Source organism: Hyaena hyaena, unplaced genomic scaffold (assembly GCF_003009895.1).
Source record: "Hyaena hyaena isolate Hyena2069 unplaced genomic scaffold, ASM300989v1 scaffold_260, whole genome shotgun sequence".
Lineage (NCBI taxonomy): Eukaryota > Metazoa > Chordata > Mammalia > Carnivora > Hyaenidae > Hyaena > Hyaena hyaena.
Window position 1 is genome coordinate 754808 of NW_024080892.1, and position 27816 is coordinate 782623.

General features: G+C 43.3%; 1 protein-coding gene across 2 annotated transcripts in view; it reads left to right on the forward strand.

Moving 5' to 3' along the window:
* The window catches only part of SV2C (synaptic vesicle glycoprotein 2C), a 207755-nt gene that overhangs the window by 172376 nt on the left and 7563 nt on the right, over positions 1 to 27816 (forward strand). Inside the window, exons 5-12 of one of the 2 annotated variants that reach the window (XM_039245561.1) lie at positions 5761 to 5894; positions 6363 to 6452; positions 8280 to 8390; positions 9127 to 9215; positions 13044 to 13202; positions 16279 to 16412; positions 18109 to 18312; positions 18778 to 18937. In XM_039245561.1, the coding sequence (XP_039101492.1) occupies positions 5761 to 5894; positions 6363 to 6452; positions 8280 to 8390; positions 9127 to 9215; positions 13044 to 13202; positions 16279 to 16412; positions 18109 to 18312; positions 18778 to 18937 (1081 nt within the window). Of the gene's footprint in view, positions 1 to 5760; positions 5895 to 6362; positions 6453 to 8279; positions 8391 to 9126; positions 9216 to 13043; positions 13203 to 16070; positions 16130 to 16278; positions 16413 to 18108; positions 18313 to 18777; positions 18938 to 27816 lie in introns of those variants that run through there. The other variant, XM_039245562.1, reaches the window with a different exon arrangement.

A 27816-nucleotide genomic window follows, 5' to 3' on the forward strand; every position in this document is an offset into this window, starting at 1 on the left:
GGCAAATAAAAACCCCCAAAAACAAAAACCCTAAACTGACCAAAAAGGGATGGTAGGAAAGATGAGAAGCGGCTGGAACCCTCACACACTACTGAAGGGAATGTAAAGTGGTATGGCCATTGTGGAAAACAGTTCGGCAGTTTCTTATAAAACTAAACATAAATATATCCTATGAGTCAACTAACCCGCTTCTAGGTATTTACACAAGAAAAAAGAAGACTTAGGGATGAAAAAAACCTGTCTGAAATGTTGGCAGATGCTTTATTTATAATCACCTGAAACAGGAAAGAATCCCACGGTCCTTTAGCTGGAGAGTGGGTACACAATCTGGGATGTATTCCATACACAAGGGAATTGTAGTCAGCTGTGAAAAGGGACAAAGTATTGATAGGTGCGACAATCTGCGTGGGGGCATTATTCTAAGTGTATTAGGCCAGATTCCAAAAGCTGTGGACAGTATGATTCCATTCATATGAGCTTCTTGAAGGAGCCAAACTATACGGACAACAGCCAGTGGTTGTCAGGGGTTAGGGAGGGAAGGATGTTTTAGGGCGATGGAACTGCTCTGCATCTTGATTATGATGGTGGTTACGTGACTGTATGTTGATCAAACGTGTAGAACCATATAACGGGAAAAGTAATCAATTTTACAGTACATAAATTACTAATTTAATTTGAAAAAGTGAATCAATGTTGTTTTGCTCTTCAGTGTGAATTTTTTAAATGTCAAAAGAGGGGCGCTTGGGTGGCTCAGTCGGCTAAGCGTCTGACTCTTTGATTTCAGCTCAGGTCACAATCTCACAGTTTGTGAATTGGAGCCCTGCATCAGGCTCTGTGCTGACAAGGTGGAGCCTGCTTGGAATCCTCTCTCTCCCCCTCTCTCTGCCCCTCCCTGGATCCTGTGCTCTGTCTCTCTCTCTCTCTCAAAATAAATAAGTAAACTTTAAAAAATAACAACAGAAAATAAGTCTTACTAGCCTGCCATGATTTTTCAAGGGTTCATGTACACACACACACTGTGAGAGAGAGAGAGAGAGTGTGCTTTCATTTAGCGGATATTTAAAGAACATTATTCTATGGACCAGGTCTTGCTGTAGACACTGAGACTATATTGGTAAGGGAGAAAAGCCAAGTTCCTACTCTCATGATGGGGAGAGAGACATATAGTAAACATGTAAATGAATCAATGCACTTGACAGCTTTGTGCTGTGGAAACAATAAAACTGGCCTTGGAGATGGAGAGTGGGTTTGAGTGGCTGGCCTCTCTGAAGAGACAGATAACCCTAAATTGACCTGGAAGGTGCGAAGGAGTAATCAGTGCATGCAAATATTCAGGCAGAGTAGCCTTGGCAGGGAAAATATCACATGCAAAGAGCCTGAGGGAACTACACTGAGGATGAGATTGCCTGAAAGACCCTCTCACTTTCAAAACTCATAGAAAAGCTATGACACACATTTTTTCAAATGTATGGCCAGGCTCAAGGAAACAAGGCAAAGCCCCTAAGGTGGGATTAAGCTGTGTATGTTCAAAGAACTGGCAGCAGGAAGATGGAACTGGGCCAAGAGGGCAAGGGGGCCCGCAGAAGGTGAGCTCAGGTAAGGAGTAGGGGTGTGTTTCTGTTGGATCTGTTGAGACCATGGCAAGGCATTTGGATTCAGTCCAAAGCTCTTGTTGACATTTTAACAGGATAAGTCTGGCTGCTGTCAGGAGAGAGGCCTGTGGCACACCAGGAGAGGGAAGGAGAGGAGAGAGGCTCACGCTGAAGGTCATGAGTACAGTATTGCCAGCTAGGGGCTCTGTGGTGCCAGGGAGAGGTGGAGACGTGGGTGGCTTTGAGGTCTATCGGAGAGATGAAACTTGCTGAGAGATTGGAGCTTGAGTGTGGTGAGGCAAAAAGAGGAGTCGAGGATGCGGTCCCGGTTTTGGCATGACTATCTGGGTGGCTGGCAGTGTATCATTTGCTGAAAGAGAAATCTTGAAGGAAAGACAAGACTTTTCTTTGGTAGCAGAGCAGGAAATCACAAGTTCCATTTTGGACACAGTAACTTTGAGATGCCCATTCGATACGATGGAGATGGGTTTCTGGAGCTCTAGAGAGAAAACAGTCTTTATTTCAGAGACAATGGTGTACAGATGGTCCTTAAAGTCATGGAAATCCATGACTCTGCCTAGAGAGAACCTGTAGCCAGAAAAGAGGACTGACAATCAATATTTGGGGAGCTAGTCAGAGAAAGAGCCATTAAGAAAACTGAAAGGAAGTCAGTGAGGTGAGAAGGAAACTAGTACATGTAGTGACAAGTAAGACAAGGGGAATAAGTTCTTCCAAGGGAAGATAATGGTCAACTATATGGAACGATTGAGAGACTTTAAGAAGAGGACAGAGAAGTGACCATTAAATTTGGCAAGACAGATGACCTTGATTGACACAATTTCTTTTGAATTTGGGGGAATAAGCCTATTTGGGGTGAGAATTTTGGGTGAGAAAGTGGGTAGAGTTGCTATAGACCATTCTTTTGAGAACAATTTGCCATGATGGGGACAGAGGAGGAGCCATATGACCGGAGACGTATGTAGGGGTCAAGACAGGGTTTTTCTTAGACTGGGGAGATGGGTATGCTGAGGAAATGACCCACTGAGTAAGGTGGAAATCACCATGATGAGGGCCAGAGAGGAGAGATAGATAACTACAAGAGTTCTGTCCTTGATAGAGAGAAGGTTGGGCTCCAGAGCGACGTGGACAGGTTGACCTTGGATTGGTTTCCACAGATGAACTGCACATGCTCCTAAGGGAAGGCAGAGGGCACGGACAGGAGTGGGCAGGTGGGGGGATTCAGGAATGAGAAGATGAGAGGCATGTGGTTCTCTCTGTGTTTGTTTTCTCAAAGAAAACAGGAGGTAGGGTCAAGTGCAAGGAATGGAGTAGATGACTGGAGATTTGAAGAGAGACCTAAAAAGGGTGCAGAAGAGTTTTGGAGGCTGGGGGATGCATACTGCCAAAAAAAAAAAAAAAATGGAGAGATAAATGAGTGGACCACACACCCTTTATGTAAAGCAAGACCACAGTGTGTGTGTGTGTGTGTGTGTGTGTGTGTGTGTGTGTGCGCGCGCGTACACCCCAATCAGGGAGTCAAAAGACCAGCCTCACAGCTAACGAAGTAGAGAATGACCTAAAACACAATGAATAGGCTAAGCTTAGGCTGCTGGACAAAAGAATCCACCCGAAGAAACTGCATTTTCAGCTGAGGAGAGTCAGACTCTGCACCAGCTCCTTCTCCTCTAGGTTTAGATTCCGTTTGTAGTCCAGTTTCCTCTGTGGGCTGAGGAGTGCTCAACTGGAATCACACTGCAACCAGTCTCTTCCAGCACTGCTGTGATGTCCGGGAGCAGCAGGAGTGACGGGCAATAGATACCAGGACCAGCTGTCGAGAAGGAGACTGAAGTCACCAGAGAGGTATCTGGAGAAGTGCCAGCCAAAGCAAGGGGCCTGAGGTTTCATAGAGAAAAGCTAAAATTCTTTAAGTGCTATCAATCAAGTAAGCCGTAAAGCTGTAACCGCAAAGAGAAGTGTACTGCTTTCTTCATGCCGCTGTAAGAAATCACCATAAACTTACTGGTTTTAAACAGCGCTAATTTATTATCCTCAAATTCTGGAGGTTAGAAGTCTAGATGAGTTGGCAAGGGCTTCTGGAGGCTCGAGGAGAGAATACATGTCCTTGCTTTTTCTAGCTTCTGCAAGCCACTTCCATTCCTTGGCTCGTGGTCCCTTCTACGTCTTCAAAGCCAGAACTGTAGCATCTCCAGATCTTTGTTTAAGCTCACCTCTGACTTTCCTCATCACATCTCTTTCTCTCTCTTTGTCTTATGAAAAGGCTCTTCTGCTCATGTAGGCAGGGGCCCAACTCTGTGACATAATCATTATCCCTCAAGATACTCAATGGAATCACAACTGCAAGGTAACTTTGCCAATACGGGAACATAGTCGCAGGTCTAGGCGTGAAGAGGAGGACATCTTTGGGCAGAGAGGGAGCATTACTCCATCACAAGTTCCCTGCTCTATCCACTAGTGTGATACAGTTCTGTGCTCTAGCCTGACATGTGAAACATTGCATTTGCTTCACTCAGCCATCTGAAGCTTTCCTTTTTCATCCAGTGTGTAAAATAATAGGATCTAGATCTTTTGTAAAAAGACCTTCTTTATGAGAAGTTCTTAGATCAAATGTGAAGTGAATACAGTATGTTTTCTTTGTTCCATCATAAAATTTCTTCTGTGTTTTTGGCTGTTTGAGACCTTTGCATTTCTGCTAAGTAAAACACTGAGAGTGCATCCCCACCTGAAGTTTATCATGTGGTTAATTTATCAGTCCATATAGCCCTCGTGTGTTAAATTCCCAGATAATGTTTATTAATCTAGGATTGATATAGCATGTTCCTGATGTCTATGTCATTTGTCAACAAATTCAGTGTTTATGAGTGAGTGTGCATACATGAGGCTAGGTGTGGCCTCAAATCATGTTGGACAATCATGATATGTTACTTCAGCTTTGTGGCTTGGAGGAAGTTGTCACCCTCAGAATCTCACTTGGCTCTTGTGTAAATAATGAATGATTACATTGCTCTTTTAAGGGTGGGGTGTAGAATGCCCTACTTTTGTTTACACAAGGCCTTATAAATACTAAGCAATGCCAAAAACTAAAGTTTTGCCTAATATAATTCATCTATGCATCTGTACATTTCCTCTCTGTTTTCAATTAGATTTTATATCCTTTATTATTTGTCCTTTAGAATCATGTTTGAATATAGGTTTCAGCCATTCTGTATTCATCCAAATATTAGCTTCCTTTTACTTCTTAAAGAGATTTCTATTTGTATCCCATGATACTTGTTTTTATTATATTATAGTAAAAATACTATCTAGAAATTTAAAATTCTCTTGATCTATTTTAGAGCATGTGCATATGGAGAGATACCACGATAGCCATTTCTTAATAATTGTACTGGGCAGGGTGCTGGGCAGCAGACCAATGATACCCTCTCAAGGGGTTACTAAAGAGTCTTGTGAAAACAGTTAAAAGAAACTGGTAGGGAATAATAAAGCACCTAGGAGCTAGTGGCAGAAGGACATCTTGTACCCACTGGGATGTCAGAGGGCAAGAGGAGGGTGGGACTGCCAGAAGTTGACAAGAGCTATGGCTGTAGACGAAGGTCCCAGAGGGCGAGGATAACAAATACCAAACCTCCACCCAGCCATGGCAAGGGAAAAGGGAAACAAGGGATGTAAGTGTCCTGCCCACACTCTCTGCTCCCCTGCCCCTGCTTCCTTTATCCAAACGTAATGGAAGCCAATGGGCAAGGGAGCCAGTTGATGCCCTCCATAGTGGTCTGTTTTCTGGCCCCCACCAGGTGGAGAGGAGTGGGCAGTGATCTGGAGGAGAAAACCGAACATGCCCAGCACAGTGGTCTGTTAGAAAAAAGTATTCCAAATTAATTCATCATGGCCTTTGGGATTGGTTGTACAGAAGCACCCACGCACCCCCATACTTAAGCCCTGACGCCTTTGGTTTTTCTTGCACCACTCCTATTGGTGGTTGCAAAGCTGAGCTGGTCTCTATGGCTAATCCCCAGATTGGCTAATTCTTCTGTATTAAGACTCAACTAATAAATTTGCAGTGTGGACACCCACGGTGATGGCAGGGTCCTTGCCTTCCCAGCAGGTGGTCTGAGAGGCACTGACCTTCACTCTTCTCTTCTTCCTTTTCCAGGATGGAGCTTCAGCATGGGGTCAGCCTACCAGTTTCATAGTTGGCGGGTGTTTGTGATAGTCTGCGCGCTTCCCTGTGTCTCCTCGGTGGTGGCCCTCACATTCATGCCTGAAAGCCCACGGTTCTTGTTGGAGGTAACACGTAGTACTACAAATATTCAAGGAGGCCACATACACTGGAAAGAGTTCCTTGTGAATTCTAGGGTAGTGTGTTTGCCTCTATGGGAGGTACATTTTCCCTTGCTGGTATGGGGCTATGGAGGGGTTGGCTTCAAGGAGACATACTTTAAAGGACCAGTGCATGAAAAAGCTGTCTTGTAGCCAGAAAGCACTAATGTTCCTCCCTAGGCAAGTAACCCTTCACTCAGTGAAGAGACTCTGTCTTCTTTTTTTATACGTGAGATTTTAGGAGTAGAAGATGCTCTTTCTAGTTATGGGCACGCACATCTGCTGAACTGCTAATGTACTTAAGGATATTCGGTGGGGTCTGCCATTTGCCCAGTTACACCCAGTTTGATCTGGCAACACAAGATGGTTATGGGAAAAACATGGAATCTAAGGGTTTCCTCTTTTAGCATCTCACTGTCTATTTGCATTTCTTAGATTGGAAAACATGATGAAGCTTGGATGATTCTGAAGCTAATTCATGACACAAACATGAGAGCCCGGGGTCAGCCTGAGAAAGTCTTCTCGGTGAGTACCTGCTTCTCAGTGAATCCTCTATGCCAGAGACCAGGAAACCTTTCCTGAAAAGGCCAGATTGTGGATTTTTTTTCTCTCTCTGTACCAGCTATACTTAGCTTTCAATTCCTCATATTTCCATTTCACTGAGACATGTTGCATTCACTGTCCTTGTGGGTGCAGTTCACTCTGCATGGAATGCTCTTACATCTTCTAGTTAAGGAGTTTATTCTCAATGGGGAGTGATAGCCCAAATTATTGAAAATTGGATGCATAGAATTTTTTGGAAGGAACAATGGTTTTTCAACCTTTTTACATAGGCAGGCATACAATTTGACTAATAATGTTTTGGCAGACATACCAAAAGACATGAGGTGGGCATAAACAAGATCTTCAGTGTCTTATAAATGACGTCAACAATAGATCTCAAAACATATGACCTAGTCCCTCGTTAAGTATACACTGACGTCTTATTTATTCATTTCATTAGGAAATGATTTGTTCATAATGGAAATATAGGCTCCAGCTTGGCCTTTATCTAAATTATCACAGATTCTTCATTAGCAAAAATTTTTATGCAATCTAATGGAGAAATGAAGACCAGTAATAGATGTCCTCCATTGAGGACCTGGAAGTTTTAGAATAGGCCCTTCTTTTAAGTAGATGCACAACAGAGGAAGAATTTTTTTAAATGAAAGTCTCACATGGCTGGAGGAATCTTGACACATCATCTAGATACTCAGCATCACTTAACCCTTCGTAGCAAGATGAGAATAAACCCTTTTACCAAAGGGTCCTCTGAGAAGGGCTTCACTGTGCTACATGCCTGCCCTTTCTTCCAGAACGTTTGAGTTACCAAGTCCACACATGGCATTCCATGCTGTTACTAGGTCAGGTGAGAATAGAAGGAAACACTCCAAAAGAAAGGATAATCTCGAAGTCATTTCTTATGTGACTTTCAAAGTCATTACATGATTCCACCATGACAAATTTGTCCTTTTCTCTACTATGCCTACAATACTGGGAATCTGCATGCATTCCTCCAAGGCCTCCTTTTTAAGCTCCTCTTCCTATGCCCCTACTTTAAATATTGTTTTCCACAACTCTATTTTCAACTAACTTCTCTTTTAACCTCGTATACTTTCCTTAGGTGATCCCAGCAACTTTTTGCATCTCTGTCTCCTAATAGACAATTCACCTGAGCTCTGGACCTGCATATCGAAGGGCTTTGTGGATAGCCTTCTGTGTCCTTTCAAATATGAATTTCTAAGTCTAAACTTAGCACCGTAAGAGTCTCCAAGCTTCTTCATTTTACTAAATTCTATCAGAAGATACCACCAGTACCACAAAACTAGAACCCTCAGAACTCCCCTATTTGTTTCTTTCCTTTATCCCCATAATATTCAAGAAATTCCTATGCCCAATCATTCTCCATCATAAATATCACTCTTCATTCTTCCTTACTTTCCACCCTGCTACCACTGATTTCATTCAACCCTCATTACTCCCTGTCCTCTGCCCTTGAACTGTTCTTTGGGAGTCTCAAACCCTTTGTAGTCAGCCAGTCCATTGTTTTCTCTCACACCTCAGGATGTTTGCATATGGTATCTCTCATACTTGTTCTTCCCCTTTGCTCTATGGTACTCCCTCCCATTCATTCTTTTTTCGCTTCTTTTAGGTGATGTTGGGATCTGTAGACTTGTGCCAAGTGTCTTATATATGAATGGAGTGATTATCAAACATCTGCTTACTTTCTGCAGGAGTTGGGTTTTGCTTCTTTCAAAACAAATTATAAGCCTTCAGAGAACTCAGCACTTTTCACTCTGTCACTCTTTACAGGTGAACAGAATCAAAACCCCAAAACAAATAGATGAGCTGATTGAAATTGAGAGTGACACAGGAACATGGTACCGGAGGTGTTTTGTTCGGATCCGCACAGAACTCTATGGAGTAAGTAAAAAGCCTGCCCTGACGTGCTGCCCAACATTTTGCTTTTTTTTTTTTTTTTTTTTTAGAGAGAGAGAGAGGAAGGGAGACAAAGTACGAGTCAGGGCGGGGCAGAGAGAGAGAGAGAGGGAAACACAGAATCCGATAGCAGGCTTCGGGCTCCTAGCTGTCAGCACGGAGCCCAACATGGAGCTTGATGTGGGGCTTGAACCCACAAACTGTGAGACCATGACCTGAGCCAAAGTCGGACACTTAACCAACTGGGCCATGCAGGCACCTCCAACATGTTGCATTTGAGGTTGCAGAAGCAGGGTTGATTGTAATGGTTCCATGAGAAGAGCTGTGCCCACTTCTTCCCAGAACACCTAATTCCACCACTAGCACCAGGTGAAAAGGTAAAACTTCCCACACTACCCAGGACACCTAATACCCCACACTTGGTGTAAGCAGGTTAGCCAAGACATTCCATCTTCGGGAAGGGAAAGTGCTAGGCATGGAGTCTTGGCAGGGATGGGGTGCACTGAAGCCTTGGGTTACTTTGTCCATTGGTCTCCAGGAAGCTAAAAGGTGAAACTTGCACAATTTGGTTTCCTATACTTTGGTTTCCTTCAGCTTTTACATTTTAAGATGGAATGAATCTGGCAGGAAGAAAACTCAGTGTTTTAATAACTGGCGGAGGGGTTGGGGAGTGGGTTGACTGGCTGATGTGAAAGAAAACTAACTCTTGAATATTTCACAGATTTGGTTGACTTTTATGAGATGTTTCAACTATCCAGTCAGGGAAAATACAATAAAGCTTACAATTGTGTGGTTCACCCTGTCCTTTGGGTAAGTGATATTTAAATTCTTCATGAGTGAAATGTTTACATTTCTACCCTGTAACTCCCAGTCACACTGCTTTCCTTTCTTATACTGTTTCATGCTATTAATGTGCTAGAAAATTTTTTTTTCAGTTTATTTGCTGACAATTGCAATTTTTATAAACAACTTACCTTTATCTGTCCTAAAGCTGGGTGGCAAAACCAGTAATACTTGGAAAGTCTGACGAGAATGTGGGTGATTTGCTCCCCATGGCTTCTTCACCCTCCTCTCCTCATTTGCTCAGCGCCAGCCACACCAGCCTCCTTGCTATTCCTCAAAATGCCAGCACTGCTCCCATCTCAGGGAACTGCCTTGGCACATCCCCCAGATACTGCCCAGCTCATTTTGTCACCTCTTTTGGGACTTTGCTCTGAGATCACCTTCCCTAAGTGCTTATCTTTTTTTTTTTTTAAGTTTTAAAATGTTTTATTTATTTTTGAGAGAAAGAGAGAGAGGGATAGAGTGCAAGCTGGGGAAGGGCAGAGAGAGAGAGGGAGACACAGAATCTAAAGCAGGTTCCAGGCTCTTAACTGTCAGCACAGAGCCCAACATGGGGCTCGAACTCACGAACCGTGAGATCATGGCCTCAGCCTTTTTATCCCCCTCCCCGCCGAGCACCTTCCATCTTCTAATATACAAAAAACATCTTCATTCTGCACAGAATAAAGCTCATCTGGAAGCTCTGTGAGAACAGATATTTTAAGCTGTTTTGTTCACTGCTATTTGCCCCTGGTACATAGTCAGCACTCAATAAATAGTTGCTAAATGAATAAAACCACCATATATGTGTTCTAAGAAAAGAAGAGGTAGGAAGGAAATTCCAGAATTTTGTTTGCTAATAGCTTTAGAATATTTGTGTCCAACTGTATTTTGCCTAATAATTCTGTTTAAGAAAGGCTGTTAGTTAATACCCTACACTTTTAGGTCAGTAGGCTCCTAGTTCTGGGTAGAGTCCAGCATGTTCGCTGCAGGTTCTACCTCTAAACATCCCTACCTCAAAACAGGTGAGTAATCCAAGATAATGGATCATTTGCAGTGTCCTGTCATGGTGTAAACAGAGAGACCAGGGAAGTGTGGATCAGGAGACCTAATGCCTCACCCTGCTCTGTGACCTGAAGACACTCCCAAGTTTTATTTCCTTATATCCAAGTTAAGAGAGTTGGTTCAGAATACGTAAAGTCATTCCCTCTCAAGTTCTATAAGGCACACTAATCTATGATGGCAGTGAAGGCTGAAAATTAACAGTATTTAGTGCCTACTGTGTGCTAAACACTTGGCTAAGTACAAAGATAAGCCTGTCGAAAGTTCTCCTCTAAATGTAGAAATTTACATGGTAATATCTAGTTTGTTTATATTTCGTTACTTATGACTGACTACATTTTAAGCTTTATGATTTCCTTAGAATATCCCTGAAATATCAAGTAGATCCTACCATTTAGTGGATATTCAGTAACCGTTCATGGAATAAATGAAATATTAGCTGAAACTCCTCCGTGTCATTGATGATGTATGTTCCAGGGTAGTATGCTTCCTTCATGGTTGCCATTTTTAAAGATTTTTGTCCCGTGTATGTGAGTAAAGAGCATTATGATAGATGGTGCATCCATGAGTCATTTCTGATTTAGTGGCCACCACTCACCCGCTAAGTTATTAATTCATGGTCTGTGAAGAGAGGGGCTTGGAATCTATGGAATCCCAGGGCAGAGAAGTTTTAGAAATCCTGATGACAGTGACAATGATAAAAATGAGTCTTCTCAGCACTCACTATGTGCTAGGTACTTTGCATCCCATTTAACCTGAGTAACCAGCTGGGAAGGTGGGTACTGTCATCATGCTGAAATTAAAGATGGGGTAACCCAGGCTTAGGTAAGTGTGCATCAGAAGAGTCACCAAGAGGGCTCCGTCCCCTGAGTTTCTGATGCAGCCAGCCTGGAGGACACCTGACAGTTTGCATTTGTAACAAATTTCCGGGCGATGCTGCTGCTGCTACTGGTCCAGAGACCCTTCTTTGGGAACCACTAACTTAGGGCAGCACAGTCCCATAGGAACAAAATGCAAGCCACATGGGTCATTTTAAATCTTCTGGCAGCCACACTAAAGAAAGTAAAAGGAAACAGGTGAAATTAATTTTAATATTTTATTTAACTCATTATGCCCAAACTACTATAATTTCAACATACAAATCAATATAAAAATGATTAAATATAAGTTCTTTTTTTCAGAAGTCTCCAAACTTGGTAATTTACACTTATAGCACATCTCATTTGGTCTAGCCACATTTCTTGGGTTTTTTTAAAAGTTTTTATTCAAGTCCCAGTTAGTTAACACACAGTACAGTATTAGTTTCAGGTGTACAATATAGTGATTCATCACTTCCATACAATACCTGGTGCTCATCTGTGTGCCCTCCTTAATCCCCATCAGCCATTTCCCACATGCCCCCTCCCGCCTCCTCTATGGCGACCATCAGTTTGTTCTCTATTGTTATGAGTCTTTTTCTTGGTGTGCCTCTTTTTTCCCCTTTGTTCTTTTGTTTTGTTTCTTAAATTCCATATATGACTGAAATCAAATGGCATTTGTCTTTGACTTATTTCGCTTATCATAATACTCTCTAGCTCTATCCATGTCATTGCAAATGACAAGATTTCATTCTTTTTTTAAGGCTGAGTAATATTTCAGTGTGTGTGTGTGTGTGTGTGTGTATCGCATTGCTTCTTTATCCATTCATCAGTCAGTGGACTTGGGCCGTTTCCGTAATTTGGCTGTTGATAGTGCTGCTATAAATATCAGGGTGCATGTATCCCTTTGAATTAGTTTTTTTTGTATTCCATGGGTAAATACCTAGTAGTGCATTTGCTGGATCATTGACATTTTTCCAAAGAAGACATGGAGATGGCCACCAGACACATGTAAAGTCACCATGACTGATCATCAGGGAAATACAAATCAAAACTAGAATGCGATACCACCTCACACCTGCCAAAATGGCTAAAATCAGCAACACAAGAAACAACAGGAGTTGGTGAGGATGTGGAGAAAGGAGAATCTTCCTGCACTGTTGGTGGGAGTGCAAACTGGTGCAGCCACTCTAGAAAACAGTATGGAGATTCCTCAAAAAGGTAAAAATAGAACTACCCTATGACGCAGCAATTGCACTAACTACATTTCAAGCACTCGGTAGCCACTGTACAGTAGCTACTGTACTAAAGAACACAGCAGCATGACTTAGTTGTCATCTGCTAGCATAAGACACTAGAGGGTAAGGCAGAAAGTAGAAATAACCTGAATGACCCTTTTCCCAGCCTCAAACCACTTGATAAATGGTTCTCTGCCCTCAGGCTAGCCGGATCCCAGTAGTGTAGGAACCAAGAAATATTCCCCATTAGTAAAGAGGTCATTCTTTAAGGGGACTCACGTTTTGGACCCCAGGAGTTGGTACCTGCAGTCTAGGAGATGAGGTTGCTCAGTTAAGCCTGGGTGATGAGAAAGGCTTCAGAGTCGGGATGCCGTGTGTTGATACAGGATGCACGTCCCTTCCCAAGGGAAGAGTGCAGGAATTCTGTATCTGAGATTCCCTAGGTCAAGGCGTCTCTCTAGCCTGATTTTTGCAGACTTAACCACATGGCAAGGAGGGAAATAAGGATTACTGTTTAATGATTCCTAATGTTACAGGGAGATGGTCACAGTCAGAAGTGCTTCTCCAGGAACAGCCACCTCTGAAAACGTCAGGGAGGTGGTCACTGCCGCTGCTATGCTGGCACCTTTACAAACTCACTTTTGTTTTTGTCTTTGCAGGTATTATGGGTTATCTGTTTGGTTCCCTGATGTCATTAAACATCTGCAGTCAAATGTGTTACCAATCGAAAAGATAGAGAGAGAAAAATTTTCCAGTTTCAGTGTTAACCTCACAATGACAAATGAGTTGCATATTGGAGCGGAATACGACAATGGCAGGTCCAGAAACTTTGAAATAACTTAATTTGCTCTATGTTCTGAGAAATGTATGTCTCATTAGCCTTCACGGCCCTGAAGCATGCACAGTTTGTTTTAGTTTGTACATTAGTCATTTTCAAACGGAACTTAAATACTTCCAAATGGGCTTTAAAGAAAAGGTACATGTGTATTGGTACTTTACTTAAAACTACTTCTGAAACAGATGCTTTACATTTATTTAGTGGAATTGACTGGTACAGAAGAAAATTTAGAGAGACTCTGGATAAAGCAGCAAAAATAAGTCATGGACGAGAAGAGCAAAGAGTATGAGAAAATAGAATGGCTTATAGTGTAATTTAATCCCGAGAAGAAATGTCAATTGATGCCTGTCTCCTATCCCTGCAAAAAGGGACTGCTTTTCAGAACCCCTTCCTTCTTTACCATGCTGAATCAAGACTTGATGTTAAATTGTATCAGGAAGACTTTCAGTTAGAGAATAGGAATGGTTCCCCAAAGTTAAGGGTTTTGAAAATATGGAATAAGTTAGCAAGGGACAATTTCTAAAGTTTTTTTTTAATGTTTATTTATTTCTGAGAGAGAGACAACAAGCAGGGGAGAGGCAGAGAGAGAGGGAGACAGAATCAGAAGCAGGCTCCAGGCTCTGAGCTGTCAGTCAGCACAGAGCCCCATGCAGGGTTCAGACTCACAGATGGTGAGATCATGACCTGAACCAAAGTCGGTCATTTAACTAACTGAGCCACCCAGGCACCCCAGGACGTTTTTGAAGATGGAATCTGGAATGCATCTTGATAAGAAGAGAGAATTGGCTCAGGAATGTGGTTCTGGTCCATTCTTTCAGGGAAGGAAAGGGATAGGCAAGGTCATTGTGTCCATTGGTTGTCGTCTGAGCAAATAATTGCTGGTATGAACTCCTGATGGTTCACATCATTCTTAGGAGATTGTTCCCAATGCAGAAGTGATAAAAGTAAAAGTCAAACTTTTAAATAATTGAACGAAGTCCTCCAGGGCAAAACCAGTTTGGAAAGATGAGAACAAATTCTAAAGGATGTTTATGGTCTGTATAATGAAAGAGAGAAATATAAATTAGGAGATAATTGTTTAAATTGGCAATTTCATGAGGGGCCTAGTCCTTAGCCAAGCCATGTCAAGCCATGTAAGATCACCTCCATTCTCTCACATAAAATACCAGCCCAAGTCTGCACTGGTTTTTCTACTGAAACCTTAAAGTCCAGTGCTCTGTAATTCCAGGGTAAAAATTTACCTCATTTATTTTTAAAAGTATTGTTACTCTTTAGGAGAGTCTAATATGTGTCTCTGACACATTTTAAGTGATATTTGCTGAAGTTCTAAGCCTACTATTCTGTCATCAGTAAGAAACTTTTTACATTAGCTATACAGTGATTAGTCATTTTAATAGTATGAAAATCCTTGTAAAACATACATGTTTATTTTAGAAGGCGATAGAATATTTGTTTGTCTTTGAGGAAAAATGAAATGCCACTAGCTAACTCATGTTTTACAAATAGCTTTCCTATTCAGTATCACAAAATGTCAACTCTTTTCAATGCCATGGTTTGGGTATCAAATAACTTCTGGGGTAGACCATCATGAAACAAAGCAAAAACGTATAGAATTAATATCTCATCTGCTAGTGCTCCATATACAGAATGTTCCTGAAGAGGACATGAGAACTTGGCAACACTGGTTATCTCTGGGCAGAAGAGCTGGGTGCCTTGGGAATGGGTGGGGAAAGACTTACTTTATCCTTTTTTGATGTTTTGATTTTTGTACCTTGTGTATGCTGTGTCTATACTATCCACTCATTAAAAAACTAAAAACAGTTTCCCCTTTCCAAATTCAATCTATTTCAGAAAATTGATAATATTCTTAAAATGGATCCTTATTGACCCTTCTTTAATGGATAAATGTATGGTTTGAATGGTTTTACTCTGGACCCCGGGAATAGAGGTTGATTTAAGATTACTTTTTAAGATGGTTATCTGTTAGGCCACAGAGCACTTTGAGCTGATGAATGCAATCAGACATGAAGGAGAGAACACTTTTGAAAGTACTAAAGAGTATATATACTTTAAGTCAGTCAGCTTGCTTGCCTGGGTAGTTCAGACCCTTCCTGCCCCTACTAGGAGTGGTATTTGGTATAACTTCTTCTACAGTTGAATAAGCATTTTCCTCTCAGTGACTGGCTAAGTATACATTCATGATCTCTTAATAACTTACCGAGACACATTGATGTCTATCAATTCATGTCTCCTAGGAGGCCTTACCAACCCCGACAGATGTGAGTCATAGACACTGCTCAGATGTTAGGATCATCATGACTATTAATCCCCTTTCCCACCTATAATCCCTGCCTTGCAGCACCCATAAAGCTATCTGAGCAGGCAGATACCTGTTGTGGAAACATCGAGATGTTTCCAAAAATAAGCAGAGCTCTCTCATCACTCTGCTTGGCTCATGGAATACATGGTATCTGTGAAAAGAAAAATATTCATAGAAGTGAATGTACTCTGTGAGTTTCTTGAGCCTTGAGCCAATCATCCCTCACATAAATGAAGCAGAGTGCTCCTGTCCTCTCTTCAGAATCACTGGAAATCCCTACACTAGAATGAAGAAGCCTTGAGTTTTTAGCTTGGCAAACAGATTTTCATTAAAAGTGAACATGAGAGCACATTCTCAAGTTAGAGCCTTTAACTCCAAAGAGAGAATTTTTAAATAAAGTTCTCTGAGTGGGAAAATAAAGAATCAGTAGCCACAGATAAACTCTCTACTGTCAATAGCATACTCCACAAAATCTTTTGCCAACATTGCAAAAGCTAAATGAAGTTATCCTGAATGCCTTCTCATCTGCTGGAAAATAATATTGGTGAGCAATGAGATAGCACAAGGACAGGATGCATGAGGAAAATGTGAGAAAGCTATGAGCCTAGAGAATCCAGAGGCCATGTCCTTTATGGAAAGTTTGTACTGGGGCATCAGACCTCTCAACCTATTTGACTTCACTTTGAACCCTGATGGACATAGTCATTGATAAGAATCTTTTGTGTGTGTTGGGCAGATTTCTAGGGATCAAGTTCAAATCTGTAACTTTCAAAGATTCGGTTTTTAAGAACTGCACCTTTGAGGATGTGACTTCAGTCAACACCTACTTCAAGAACTGCACATTTATCGATACTGTTTTTGATAACACAGGTAGGTGTGCTACTTCGCCCTGCCTAGGGCCTCATCAAATGGCCCAGTTCTTGGCAGAAACGTGATACCCTTGTGTGGGCAAAGGCTTATGGAGAAAGTAGATATTAAAGCGTAAAGGAATGAATTTCCTTAATCAGGCTGGATCACAGTTAAGCTTGCGTTATTTGTCTCCATCTGATTTATGCAGTTGGACTTCCTGAAGTTCAAAGCTGAAAAAAAATCCTTTGAGTAATTTTGAAGAAAGGAATTAACCTGTAGTTGTTTGTTTTGATAATCCTGGTTTCAAACTCCGATGTCCACTTAATCAGATAGCTTTTTAGTCCAGTCCATGTAGTGGGGTCTGTAAAGCTCCCCCCGGGACAAAGAGCAGGGGAAAGTGGAAACACTAATAGAGCACCTACTATATGCTGGTTCCTACTCTATGTCATTAGGCATTCATTATCTCATTTGCTGAGATGATAGTGGAAAGCTGGAAAAATTAATTTGGCTACATTCTTAGATCTGGTAACAGTTAACATTTGAAACCAGTTTTACCTGATTGCAAAGCCCATGCTTTCCCCCTCCTACACTCTGGTCCATCTGTCCTATGAGTCCAAAATAACAGCCCCACGCTGGCAGGGGTATAGCGCTCCCTTCTTGGATGCCCTGCCCTCTTGGTGCTCAGACAGGAACCAGAGCTGCCCAGCTCCACATCACAGTGGAATCAGGTGCCTGCCGGTCCGTGTAAACAGTCTTCTAACCCATTCAACCTCGGAAGATGAGCTTTTGAGGCGGATCTTGATGAGCAAGGACAAGAACAGTTTTGATTCCCACTGCCTTTTAGCAGAACCCACTATCTTCTGCAACCCCTCCTTGGATAGATCCAAGTTCAAGAGGAAAAAAACAATCAGCAGTGACCTTGCAATCAGGTTCCAGGAAGGAACTCTTGTTCCTTTGTGTGTTCCTCCACTTTGACCTCAACTTACAAATTCAGCCTAAAGAGCCCAACAAAAGTCCTGTTCCTTTTCTCTCCCTCAGAACCCTTAAAATAGCTACGATAAGGCTGATTCATGCACATTTTGAAACAAATTGTTTTCGTAATTGTAGTAGGGAAGTTATTAGTACTATAATGATAGTCCTTATGTAACATGATAATTAGAACAAAGTAACATTATAAAGGAGTAAGCAGGTAATATCATTAGCAATGGCCAACCATAAGAAATCAGAAAATAAGTGGACTCTTTAATTTATTCCTTTATTCAACAAAAGTATCCCTCATTCTGGCTACTTTGTAATGTGAGGTTCTAGACTAGCCCCTGTACTTTGGTCAGGACTTGAAGCCCTCAAGGAGTTTACAATACCATGATTCTTTCCTGAATTCTTAAAAGAATTCAAGATTTCTCTGAAATCTTGACCCACATTTAAAAAAATGTTTTAACATTTATTCATTTTTGAGAGTGAGAAAGAGCACGAGTGGGGGAGGGGCAGAGAAAGTGGGAGACACAGAATCAGAAGCAGGCTCAAGGCTCTGAGCTGTCAGCACAGAGCCCAACGTGGGGCTCAAACTCACGGACCATGAGATCATGACATGAACTAAAGTCATACGCTTAACCGACTGAGAAACCCAGGTGCCTCGTTCTTTCCTGAATTCTCAACAGGCTTTCTTCTACTCATACAGAACTGTAAAGAACTTGATAAATTATCTTTGTGTCCACAGATTTTGAGCCATATAAATTCATTGATAGCGAATTTCAGAACTGCTCGTTTTCTCACAACAAGACGGGATGCCAGATTACCTTTGATGATGACTATAGTGCCTACTGGATTTACTTTGTCAACTTCCTGGGGACATTGGCAGTATTGCCAGGGAACATCGTGTCTGCTCTCCTGATGGACAGAATTGGGCGCTTAACGATGCTGGGTATGTGCTTGGTTTCATGTAAAATCAAGGAGCCACCCCTGCAATCCACAGGGGGCCTGTTTCCCACTCTGCTCCCTATCCCCTTAGGGATTTGCATCCCACAGAGATGAGGAAAAATCCCTTAAGACTTTTTATTAAGACTAAAAATTATGTCTAATTACATTTTATTTGAACAGCTTCCAGGGTTAACGGACTAAAAAACTAATTAGGTGTGACTAATGTATATTTTTTCCACTTAAGTAGCTGAGTAATTGATGATGTGCGTTTTGTGCTTGCTGTGTTTAGAAGGCAGTTAGAGAGGCAAACTTTTAATACAGGTGAGCATACCCATACCTGAGCTTTATGAAGTCCAGGCTACACCTTCCCCTTGGGATTCAGTTTTGCCAAGAGATGTCAAAGACCCAAAGTTCCTGGTCTGCTAAGATGATGAGAAACATTCTAATCTTTTGTCTTCTTCATTTGCAGGTGGCTCTATGGTGCTTTCAGGGATCAGCTGTTTCTTCCTTTGGTTAGGCAGCAGTGAATCCATGATGGTAGGCGTGCTGTGTCTGTATAATGGATTGACCATCTCGGCCTGGAACTCTCTTGATGTGGTCACTGTGGAGCTGTACCCCACAGACCGGAGGTATGTTGAAAGGGGTCTCTAGGAAGAGGCGCTCTGAGCTTCATGCGACCACTGAAAAGTCATAGAATATAAGCCAAACTGTCATTTCCCAAAGGAAGTGAAAATCCAAAATTAGTATCTGGTTTATGAGGTTGTAGTGTTCACTCATATCTTTTAAAAAGAAAATGTAGGGGCGCCTGGGTGGCTTAGTCGGTTAAGCGTCCGACTTTCGCTTAGGTCATGATCTCGCGGTTCGTGGGTTCGAGCCCCGCGTCGGGCTCTGTGCTGACTGCCAGCTCAGAGCCTGGAGCCTGCTTCAGTCTGTGACTCCCTCTCTCTCTGACCCTCCCCTGCTCATGCTGTCTCTCTCTCTCTCCTAGAAATAAAAAAAAAATAAAAAAAAATAAAAAGAAAAAGAAAATGTAAAGGAATATAGTTGCTAGCAGGAATAAATAATAGGGCAGGGAAATCGGTGAAGGAATTTAATTGTGTCCGTCACTTAGTTTGTTGGCTAACAATAGGAGGAACCTATAATGAAGAGATGCGGGGCAGGATTCAATAGCCTCTCTTGACCCACATTTTGAGTTGCTAATCAGTCCTGAGAGGGTCCTTTCTGTCCTTTGCAAGTGTCTACATGAGCTCTGTATTAAGAAACCACACAGAAGTCTCTAGACTGTATCTTTTAACCTTCTTGGTCTATTGGAGGGAAGCCCAACACATTTTCAGTTACAACAACAGCAACAACAAAGATTGCTAATAGAAGGAAAGTATGCATCCATCCCAAAGTGGAGACAAAAAGACTACACCTTTATCAGAGGAGGGGCTAAAAGGTAGAGTTTGGGGGTAGAGCTGAAAGCAGGTGAAAATTGAAATTATAGAAGCCCTGTTTTTCCACTTGACATGGACAAAGACAAACGGCCTTCACCTTCTTTTACTTCATGTATGCTTTGTCACCACAGAAGCACTTTCTGCTGGAGGACAGGGTCAATAGTCTCTGGACTTTGAAATGGAGAAGGGATTTTTCTAGGACTAAGCAGACATTTGGGATAAGAGTTTTCAACTGATCCTGAGTCTCTCCTTTTGTTTATTGGCCCCAATGGGGTGCATTCTCTGCCTGTCCAGACTCTCTAGCTTATATTTCTTCTTCATGAACATCTATTACTGAGCGGATAGGGTCACTAGAAGAACTATATACTCATCTCCTGCAGAACATCTTGGCAAGTAGGCTACAATTTTTCTGGTATTTGTTTGGAAGAGAGACAGTATTAGCTAAAATTATTCTATCTTTCTAGGCTGCCCCTAGTTGGTCAAGAGAGAGCAGGGTTTGTAAGTCTGTTTAAATAATCTGTAGGTGGTGGTATTTCCACACTGCCATGTTCTTTATTTCCGAGTCTGAGATCAATGCGGCAAATAAATAAGTAAATAAATAACAAAAATGTTTAAATGCAGGGTATTCACCTCTCAAGCTCCCTAGCTACTCCACTTTTGCCTTCTGTCTTTCACAGTCTTATGTTTGCTTTATAATAGCCGGTATTTTTAGCAGTAGTTAGTGGGAATACTCATGAAAGTATGACTACTTCATCTCCATATGAATTTTAATATCGTTCATTTACTCAACTACTTTCTTTTTTGAGTGCCTGTGGTACAACACTGAATATGCTCTTGGGGTCAATACTCCCACAGAGCTTATGGAAAAGGGAACATCACGTATAGTAGAGGGAAGTCAGGGTTGTTGTGAGACAAGTACACGGTGCTCTGAAAGCAGAGAAGAGGTCTCCCTGTCACTTCCTGAGAAGTGACATCTGAGCTAAGACCTGAAAAATAGCAGGTAATAGCCAGGCAAAGAGATAGAGAAAGAAGATTTCAGATAACACATGAAATACTCAAATCTCTGGAAGCAAGAGCTAACAGAGGGAAGGAAGGAACAGATCATGAGGATTTTATAAATTGCATTATCCTGTGGGCGATGGGGAGCCCTTAAAGTGTTTTAGGAAGAAGAGGAACAAGATGAGACAAGAGCTAGAGAGTGTAATCCAGTGGCCAGAAAGGCAGTAGGACTGGCTAGGATGCTGAAAATAGTGATGTGAACTAGAAAATGGGGGTAGGAAAGGAGAGAAACCAATATTCAGCATGTTCACAGATACTTAGAGGTACAGTAAACAAAATTCGTGATGGGTTAGATGGTGGGGTGAGGAAAGAGGTCATCCGAGATGCTTCCAGTTTCTGCCTGTGCAGTTGAGTGGATGGTGCTGGGCATTTTGAGACTGGGACACAGGAGGGAGAACAGGTTTGGGCTGGCATCGGGAAGATAACGAGCGCCATTTTGGACCTGTTGGGTTTTCATGTCAACCTGACATTGTCTGATAGGCACTTGAATTATTAGGTTTGGATGCCAGAAAGACACCTGAGCTGGGGATAGAGTGTGCATTCACTAATTCATTAAACGGTTGATTTTGGAATATGTATCACGTGGCAGGAATTATTCTGCTTCTTGAGACACAGCAGTGAACAAAACAGACAGAACCCCCTGGCTTGATGGAGCTTATATTCTAGTGGGGGAAAGACAGTCAATGAACAATTCGATAAGTAACATAGATACATCAAATGGCTCTAAGTATAGGGAAAATAAAGCTACATTAGGACATAGAGGGCACTGGGGTCAGGGGATGACCATTAATAGGATGGTCTAAGAATATGTGACTATAAAAGATGACATTTAAGCAAAGACGTAGGAAGATACTTCAAAGAGAACATTCAGAGCACCGAGGCAACAGTGAGTGCAAAGGTCCTAGAGTGAAAGTGCAGGAGACCAAGAGGAGGAGGGGGAAAGAAACTTTTTGCCCTGGAGCAGCATGAGCAAGGTAGACTGCAAGAGGCAAGAGGTCAGAGCGGACACGAAAGGCTTTGGTCTTCATTCTGAGTGACATGAAAATCCAGTGGAGGGTTTTGAGCAGAGTAGAGACATGATCTCAAGGAAGTTTCCAAGGAGAACTGGCCTTTGTGTTTAACATATACTGTGAAGGGTCTGAGGTGGTATCAAGGAGACCAGTTAGGAGTACACTGCAATAATTGTGGCAAGGTACACTAGTGCCAGTGGACAGAGTAAGAACTGGTAAGATTCCAGGAACACCTGGGTGAGTCAGTCAGTTAAACGTCCAACTTTGGCTCAGGTCATGATCTCACAGTTTGTGAGTTTGAGCCCCACGTTGGGCTCTGTGCTGACAGCTCAGAGCCAGGAGCCTGCTTCAGATTCTATGTGTCTCTCTCTCTGTCCTTTTCTCTCTCTCTCTCTCTCTCTCTCTCTCTCTTAAATAAATCAATATTTTTAAAAAATAAAAAGGAATTGGTTAGATTCTGAAAATATGTTGCAGACAAACAGGCATTGCTGAAAGGTTGGATGTGAAGTATGGGAATTGGATGTTGGGGGGAAAAGATACTCAGAATGACCTCAAGGCTTTTGACCAGAGCCACTGCAAGGCTGGAATTGCCTTCGTTGAAGCTGGGAAGATCATGTGAGGGGAAAGTTAAGGAGAAAGAATCAGGAGCTCAGTTTTGTTCATGTTAAGTTTGAGATGCTATTAAATATCCAAGTGGAGATGCTAGCTAGGCAGTTGCATGTATGAGACCAGAGTGCAGGGGAGAGGACTAGGCGGAAGGTAAAAATGTGAGCTCTTTCAGAGTACAGATGAAATTTAAAGTCATGATATCAGATGACACTACCAAAGGACAATATATAGATAGAGAAGATGGGAGTTCTGGGGACTCATTCCAGAGACATGAGAGAACTCAAAAGTCAAGCTGATAAGAAGTCAGGAAGAGAGATGGAGAAGGAGCACTGAGTGAGGTAAAAGGAAAAGGCATTAGTTAGGTCCTGGGATCCAAGTGAAGAAAGTAGTTCAGGAGGAGGGAGTGATATCTATCAGCTATGATAGATGTTGGTGCAGGACCAAAAATATTAAGAGAATTTGTTACTAGAATTGGAGTTATGGCAGCTACTAAATTACTGGCATGGAGGTGAAGGTAGGGGCCTGCTCAATGGTATCAAGGCAAAAGCCTGGTGGCCAGACTCCTACCCAAGACAACAGGTGATCCTAAGGCAGCCCCAGGTTTGACACGATCTTGAGGTTTAGCTGACTTCTGGTGGGAGATAAATGGCCCCACCTGTAAAGACAGGAGGACCTTAGGGACAATCATCATGTGTACACATGTGCATGTTTGAAGACAACCAGCCATCCCTTTGTCCTTCTGCACTCCTGTGGCCTAACTCTCCTGGCACTTGGGCTGGTTACCATATGTGGAGATCAGGCAGTAGAGTTAGAGAGGCCTGGGGAGTAGTTCAAAGTCAAAGGAAACAGAAAACAGAGGCCTACAGAAGAAACACGTATCTGCGAAGGCGTAGGGTCTAGTCTGGGGGTAAAGCCGTCAAGGTAAGAAGACCCAGAGTTATCACAGCAGTTAACGGTAGAGGCAGCAAGGTTGGCGTACCTGGCTGGGAGACAAAGAAAGGTTCAATGGGCCAGAAACTCAGGCCAGGAGAGTAGACAACAAAAAACCAGCCTGTCAGCAAGTGGTCAAAGTAATAAGGAGGCATCATCATATGCCAAAATGAGGCCTGACACCGAGGAAGGGCTTTATAAGTCAGAAATCTCTGTAAACTCTACACTTGGCGCGACAGGACGATACGAGCTTGCAGCTGACCCTCAGGAATGTTCACTGGAACTGCCTCTTGCCCGGGGCCAGAACTAGCTCGGGTGCAGGAGGGGTGGCAGAACTAGGGTGAAATTTGAGGAGAGGGAGGTGCCTCTCTGTTCATGCACTCAGCCCTGACCAACCACCTCCGCTTGATCCTCTACCTCCAACCCAACTCTGTAGTAACCGCTGGGGATCCTTGTGAGGCTCCTGCCCAGCGCAGCCAGGAACTACTGGAGTGACTGGGACCCCGTAGTCCGTGTGGTGCACTTCTTCCTCCAACTCTGAATTCTGAGTCATGGCCTTGAAGCAGAGGGCATACTTACAGCTCCTCTGGGATCAGTGGGGGGGGGGGGGGGGCTGGGACAATGGAAAAAGCAAGAAGTCTAGTTGGGTATGTGTGTCCTTGAGGGTGAGACAAGTAGTAAGGCTGGGAAGACAGACAGCTTTGCGAAGCATTATAAGGGAAGAAATGAAGAGCAGAGCAAAATGATAGATCTGTGAAGTTTGAGCATTATTGAATATACAAATCATCGTGTAGTATGTTGACAGTTTCTAATCATCCCTGTATAATATCAGTCTCTGTCCTGTGTCAAACATAAGCAGGGAGCCTATTATATGTGCTGTAAACAATGGGCAACTCATAAGATGTGAGACTCTTCTAACAGACAGGAAGTATGCCTACAACACTGCGCCAGAAAAAGACAACAGGTTTTCCCAGCCTGTCAGAAATCTAAAAAGGAGCCCCACCCCCCGAACCACATTGGTGAAGGAGAGCTTCTTTTTTCCGTCATGTCTCCCCACCGAGGTGCTTCCACCATCTCAGTCCTCCTTGGACTGGGAGATGCCCACACAAAATATGTTCCATTTATTGGGTTCAGTCAGGGCTGGTTGGAATCCCGCCCTCTCCTATAAATGTGAAAAAAGTAATAACTTTTCCCTCATATCTTCAAATCTTCAAAGAGTAAACAATATGTAATGATAGGTTGACCTGGATTGACCTAGTATTCATTAATCCCATTCTTTACCTCCCTTCTTTTTCTCCCCTCCTTGGTCAAGGTTTAAACCCCCTCCTGAAAATCCTAAACATAGCCCACCTCATGTAAGAGGATACGTGTGCTGGCTTATTTTTGTTCTTAGCTCAAGCCTTCCTGTCATTCTGGGTCCAGGCAGTGACTTCCTGCTGTCACACTGTGGGTGTGGCTGAGCTCCACTGTGGACGCTCTCTGTGTCCTGATGGCCCAATGGCCATATTTACCCCTTCTCCATGGAGTTCAGACAAGGAGTTCCCCCTTTGTTAAGGGGGGAGCTGTCCTTGCTTGGCCTCCACACAGAATCCCTCAGCCCAGCAGGCCTGTCTCATGGGTATTCATCCAGCCGTGTGCCCCTCAGCCTTTCTCTGGCCGCCTCCTTCCTCCCCCCTTACACATGCACAGTTTCAGACATGACCTCAGAGAGCATTTGAAAGTAAACCCCTGATTGTTCCCACCTGCTGTTCCCTGCTGGTCCCGGTCAGCTGCCGCTGTCACCCAGTGCTGTGGGGTGGTCCTTATCCTGCATGAGCGGAAACCGAGGCCGCTGCCCAGAATGAACCAAACTAAGCCCCTCCCCTGAGGACTGTTATTGTTTAGGCAGAGAAGCTCCCCATTCCCTCCCCATGCTCTATCCTGAAGGTTGAATCCTGGATCTCTTCCTAACCAGCTGTGTGACCTCAGTGAGACCACTCACTCAGCATAACTGTGCCTTATTTGCTTGAGATACAAAATGAAGACATGCTACATCTGTGGCTATGAAGATAAAGACCGTACTGATTTTTTTTTTTTAAGATTTTGAGATGAAGTAGTCTTTCATTCAACTATCGTTTCTAACCAACCTACACTTGATCTGTGTCCCTTCACTGTGCCTTAGCATTCTTTACAGGCCTTTTCGTTGTATTATACATGTTTATATTGTATGTGACCTGAGTCATTTTGGCCATTCAGCTAATGTCAGACCTTTTCTGTCTCCGGCAGTTAGAAGTGGAGAGTGTGAGGGGGTGAGAAGTATCCTTTCCCCACCGCCTCTCCCGCAGGTAGCCTGTTACAGTGGCAGCAAATCCTACCAAATGTGCATATGGACATAGAAACAGTCGTGCAGCCTGTTCTGGACTCCAGGGAAGTCTGTCTCTGTGCCCTTGAGTACTGAACAAGCCCTTACATGGAAGGGCTATGGGAACATCATATGCTGACAGCAGGACCATCACACTTAGAGCTGGTCAGCCCTTTAAGTGCAGGCCCAGTGGGCTCTAGAATCTGGAGTCTCAGCTAAGGGTACCATTCTACCAGTTTTAGGTAGCTGAACTTACAGGATACTTGTGCATCCACGGTGCTGAGGGCAGAACATCCTTACCAATCAACTGCTTATCAACCACTCATCTCACCAAGGAAAAATTGCCTCTGTATCCATTAAAAAACTCTCCCCTGAAGATTTCTAAAATGATGTGTAAAGCCCAAAATAACTTTCTCTAGCCTGTTGATTCCTGATTAACATATTTTAAATTCTAGAGTGTAGAACAACTTCTCTTTATGCTTTTAAGTAATTTTAAAACAAATTACCACCCAGACCATGAGATGTTAAGGTGCATGTTTGTTTACTATCTTTTACCCACTACAGCATGAGCTCCTTCAGGGACGGACTTTGTTTACCGTATTTATTAGCATAGCTCTAGATGAATGGGAGGAAGGGAAGCGAAGGGGGTACTTTTGAAAATTCGGCTGGTTGGAGCGCCTGGGTGGCCCAGCTAGTTAACCGTCAGACTCTTAATTTCAGCTCAGGCTGTGAACTCAAGGTTTGTGAGATGGAGCCCCATGTGCACTGGACATGGAGCCTGCTTGGGACTCTCTCTCTCTCTCTGCCCCTCCCCATTTGTGTGCATGCGTGCTCTCTCTCTTTATCTCAGTAAATAAACTTTTAAAAAATGAAATAAAGTCCAGCTGTTATGGGCTGTGGTTTTCCTACCCACGTGGGGTCTTGCACCCCCCGCCCCATCTAGGTGAGCTGTTCAGACCTATTGTGAGGGAGGGAGTGCACCTCTTCCCTCCCCTCTTGCCCCCTTTCCACCTCTGCCCTCAGAGCCTGTGACCTCCCAGCCCTTCAGCTGCCAGCTCCCCCTTGCCCACAACCTGCCTACCGAAACCCCTCCTCCTCCTCTCTTCCCTTTCCTCCATCGACAGTGCCAAGGAGGCCTGGGGCTGCCAGAAAATACCAGGTAACTTAGATCAGTCCTTTAGCCTTTCTGGGGCTTGGTTTCTCATTTGAAAAATGGAGGTGAGTCAAGCTCTGTGCTGAGGATGGAGGTCATCTCTTTAACCTTATGTGATTGTCACTCCAAGCTTACAATGTAAGGAGTCTTACTCCATTTTCTGGTTGGGAAAATGAGGCACAGAGAGGGGAAGTAACTTGCCCTGGCACATTGAGGCTCAAACCCAGTGACTCTGCGGTACTGCTCCCAGAACAGACATACCTACCTCTCTCCTAGCAGGTGTGGGGGTGGGGGGAGGGGGAGCTCTGGGAATTGGCTTCTTTTTTTTTTAATGTTTATTTATTTTTGAGAGAGAGAGAGAGAGAGAGACAGCGCGCGCAAGGGAGGGGCAGAAAGAGAGGGAGACACAGAAGAATTGGAAGCAGGCTCCAGGCTCTGAGCCGTCAGCACGGAGCCCAATGCAGCACTGGAACCAAGGGGCTGCTGCGAGATCATGACCTGAGCCGAAGTCAGTTGGACGCTTAATGGACTGAACCACCCAGGCGCCCCTGGGAATTGGCTTCTAAGAAGCTCACTTGGTAATTGGGAAATAAAGTCCTGTTCAGGATTCCTGGCCTTAAATGAACTCTGAGTTCCCTCGAGGGCTGGCTTTTACTCCATTATTATCTACCCTGGCCCAGCACTCATTCACCTCCTACCTAGCTTCATCAGATTTACAGTGAGACACAAAGACTTCCATTATTGCCCGACTGCCAATATTTGCATATCAACAGCACCAGCTGTAGGAAGATGCTTGATTGCAGTGGGGATGGGGGGCGGGGGGGGGGGGGGTTGGGCTACTTTGGGCCCAGGGACTCCTCTTGGCTCACAAACCATAGGTAAATCTCTCAGGCCCTGCTCACTACCTCCCAGGTTATGGATGATGGACGCACACACACACCACACACGCACTCCCACTACTTACCTGGAG